The 3783-nt window shown below is 41.8% G+C and overlaps 1 protein-coding gene across 1 annotated transcript; it reads left to right on the top strand.

The window, feature by feature from the left end:
• Window positions 1–1048: 1048 nt before the first annotated feature.
• LOC309478960 (zona pellucida sperm-binding protein 3-like) lies at window positions 1049–2937 on the top strand (the record flags this gene model as incomplete). Its single annotated transcript, XM_082142806.1, has 5 exons — window positions 1049–1592; window positions 2103–2221; window positions 2299–2402; window positions 2481–2658; window positions 2793–2937. The coding sequence occupies exons 1-5, from the start codon at window positions 1056–1058 to the stop codon at window positions 2935–2937; spliced, it is 1083 nt and encodes a 360-aa protein (XP_081998932.1). The 5' UTR covers window positions 1049–1055.
• Between the last annotated feature and the right edge of the window lie 846 nt (window positions 2938–3783).

Below are 3783 nucleotides of genomic sequence, written 5' to 3'. Positions count from 1 at the left end.
AACTTATGTTTAGTTACTTTATAGATTTGTTCTACATAATAGCACACATACATCACTCAGATGTCTATTTCATGTTGTGATGTGCTCTTCTGCAATACTTATTGAAGATTTTCCTGCCAGATGTAAATAGACATTTAAAATAAGTGTCTTTAAGATGTATATGGTTTATGTAAACCCACTTTAGAGACGTAACTTACGTGTCCTTACTGGAGCTCCCCTGTTAGCTATACATAATAAAACGTTTTTTTACAGCAACATCACAACTATACTATACTGTGTAACGTCTTTACACCTTCAACAATTAATAATAATAATAATAATAATAATATTAATTCAATAGTTTACTCTACATTAGTTCAACACATGCAATTTTAACACAAGGAACCGTGTTTACTCACATTTGAAAGCACCCGCGTTTCTGATCTCTGCGATGTTTGATAATGACATATCCTCTCGCATGGCCTCCTGGGATAGAAAAGTATCCATCGGACGAGCACTCGAAAATCTGGCCGGAAGCAGTAGATCATCAGGGAACTTCTCGCCTACTCTTTTATGAATACTGATGTTTCTAACATAATTTTTCTTTCACGTACTGTTTTCGCCTACTATATAGTAGGAAAGTAGGCATATTCGAACGCACTGTAAGTATACGTACGTCCGAATTTCGCGATAATTAGTACGTCACCCAGGTAATTCTCGCCTACTCTTTTATGAATACAGAGGATTCGTACATACTTTTTCGCTCGCCTACTCTTTTTCCCCTACTGTATAGTAGGGAAGTATGCGGTTTCGAACGCAGCCAAAGTTTCTAACATGGATAAACTGTCAGTTTCCTAATTGCAAAAAGACTTTAGATTAAAACCTCAAGCCTTTTTTTGGCTAGTGACATTATAGCACGCTCTCATTGGCTAATGCATAAACTCTACTGGTCCAGAGGAAAATCAAAGGTAATCAATTATGGTAAAAGGGGTGGAGCCACCTTAATTCAAAGGTATACAAACAGGCAAAGCCAATTACTGGTGTGTGTTGTGGTGTTTGAGTCAAAGTTTGTTAGGATGGGGTTCTTGACAGTTGTCTTAGTGATTGTTGCATTTGAGCTGCATGATGTCTGGGGAAGTTTGAGGTACAGTCATAGTCCAAGAAGCATGGGGCCAAAATCAGATCCAGCTTCCAGAAGTCCTGCCCTTTCTCCTCTAGGGCTCTGGAACCCTTTGCAAGTGGCTTCTCAGTTTCAGAGTCCTTTGGGTCCCAACTTCAAAAGCCTTGCACAGGAGCCTTTTGGCCTTCAGGAGAAGCAGCTGTTGCAGGGTCCAGTGAAGCCTTTGGATTGGAGGTATCCCACTGTTCCTGAGGTGCAGAGTGAGTTGGTGGAGAACTTCCCGATGAGGCAACCCGTGACTCCCGGCAGCATAGCGGTTCAATGCGGCGAGAACCGGGTTCTTGTAGAGGTCCAGCAAGACCTTTTCAGCAATGGTCAGTTGATCCAGCCAACTGGTCTGTCTTTAGGTGGATGTCCTGTTGTTGGTCAGGATCCTGAGTCTAGAGTGCTCATCTTTGAGTATGAATTACAGGACTGCAACAGCGTGCTGATGGTAAGAACTTATGAATCTTAATGGGTTATTTTGGTGTGACAGAAGAAAGCCAAAATCTTTCAAGGAAAGTCGGTTAACTTGGTTGTCATTTACAATTCCAGGGCAGCTAAGACCAAGTTCTATTTATTTAAATGGAGGAAAAATCCTGAATTTTCAAGCTACTTGCCTTTTAAATAACCCTTCAAACCAACATCTGATGTAAACTATCCCACAAACGGTATGAAAGGAGCTTAAGAAACCAGAACAAATCTTTTGCCTTAATAGTGTTAAAGCTAGTTTTTACCCAGGAACAGCCAATGCGCATGTCTCCAAAACATTGACTATCTCTGGCAACACTGGAGCTTCTGAGGGCAGCTGTAGTGATGTGAAGACTTGACTAGTTGGTGATTTGCTCTTCAGGAATTCTTCCATATTGCACAGTGCACCTTCTCCCATTCATGGCAATATGAGAGTCTTTGTATATGTTAAGTCTCTGGGATGACCCTCTTGGTAACCACAATCTTTTTCCAGATGAATGAGGATGAACTCGTCTACACCTTCTCTCTTACCTACACCCCTGAGGCGCTTGCGGGTACTCCGATTACCCGGTCCAATGGTGCAATTGTTGGTGTACAATGCCATTATCAAAGGTAAGTGATCTCTGTGACTTTCTGCACTTTCTCGTGAAACTGGGAGACCATTTAATGGGTACTTTCATGAACCGCAGGCTCCAAAATGTAAGCAGTGATGCCTTGAGGCCAACATGGTTCCCTTATGCCTCAACCAAGGCTGGTGAAGAAGTCTTGCTCTTCTCCCTGAAGATCATGATGGGTTGGTACAGGTTTTTTTTCCATAAAATAAACCTTTACCCTTGCAATTGTGGCTGTGCCTAAAGTGTTTTTTGTATAGATGATTGGTCCTATCAGAGGCCTTCATACACCTATTTCCTGGGTGGTGTTATTAACATCGAGGCATCTGTGAAGCAGTACAATCATGTGCCTCTGCGTGTGTTTGTGGACCGCTGTGTGGCCACTCAAGTACCTGATGTGAACTCCCTTCCAAGATTTTCCTTCATTGAGAATCATGGGTAAGGTCATGGCCCTTGATGCGGTAGGACTGTTTAAGTTGCTTTTTGTAACCACAGTCATCGGTAAGTTCAAGTTGCTTGATGCTCTACAGTTGACATTCATGAGTTACTCTTTGTGATTGCTTTGTCGTCAGGTGCTTTGTGGATGCCAAAACTACAGCTTCCAGCTCCCGCTTCATGCCTCGGTCCCAGGTTGACAAGCTCCAGTTCCAGCTGGAGGCATTTATGTTCCGAGAGGGCAACAGTCCTTCTGTATGTATTATGAATATCATGCGTTAATTTATTTTCTCTTCTGGTCTGCTTTGGTTTTGTGATTTGTATGACATCCCTTGCAGATCTACATAACATGTATTCTGAAGGCAACTATTGCTTCTGCACCCAGTGATGCTCAGCGCAAATCCTGTTCCTTTGCCAATGGGTACATGGGTTTTTTGGGGGGTTATTTAAGTCGACTTTTCTGATGTTGTAGGTTTCATGTCTTTGTCTTTTTGCAGGTGGTCTGCTGCTGATGGAAATGACCAAGTTTGTGGTTGCTGTGACTCAACATGTGGTCCTGATGGTGAATTTGCTGCCTCTCCCTATGGAGGTTTGTAGTTTTTTTTTGGTTTTTTTTGGGGGGGTTTTTCCCCCAAGTGCTCTAACTTGGCTTTCTTCTCTCTAGGCATTCAGTGGGAAGGCAAGGCCTCACTTGGTCCTGTAATGGTTCAAGGGCAAAAGAGAGGTTCTCAATAAAACTGACAAACCAATCCATGCTTGCATCTGACTTCTCATTTCACATCTGGTTTAACACTTTAAATTGGAAGTGCCTCATTCTGCCAATGTGGTGACACTGATAGTCATATTGTACATTTATAAGTCCCATATAGCCTGGAACCCTTTGGTTGTGTTATATGGGACTTGCAAAGGTACAGAAGGGTTTTTTTTTTTTTTTTTTAAAGGCTGCTAGTGTAAGACCAAGGTTAATTGATATACTCTGAAGTCATTAGTTTGTTACTTTAACCCCCTGAGGTCTACGGTATCGCCGGCGATACCAGCTCACTTTTTTTTTATCAATGTAAAAGAAACTCATAAATACTCTGACTTTGATTTTCCATAGGAGTTTCATACATCAATCGATTCTGTTAA

This window comes from Leuciscus leuciscus, assembly GCF_965113295.1.
Source record: "Leuciscus leuciscus genome assembly, chromosome: 17".
NCBI lineage: Eukaryota > Metazoa > Chordata > Actinopteri > Cypriniformes > Leuciscidae > Leuciscus > Leuciscus leuciscus.
The sequence above is the reverse complement of the archived record's forward strand: the minus strand, read 5'-3'. Positions and strand labels throughout refer to the sequence as shown.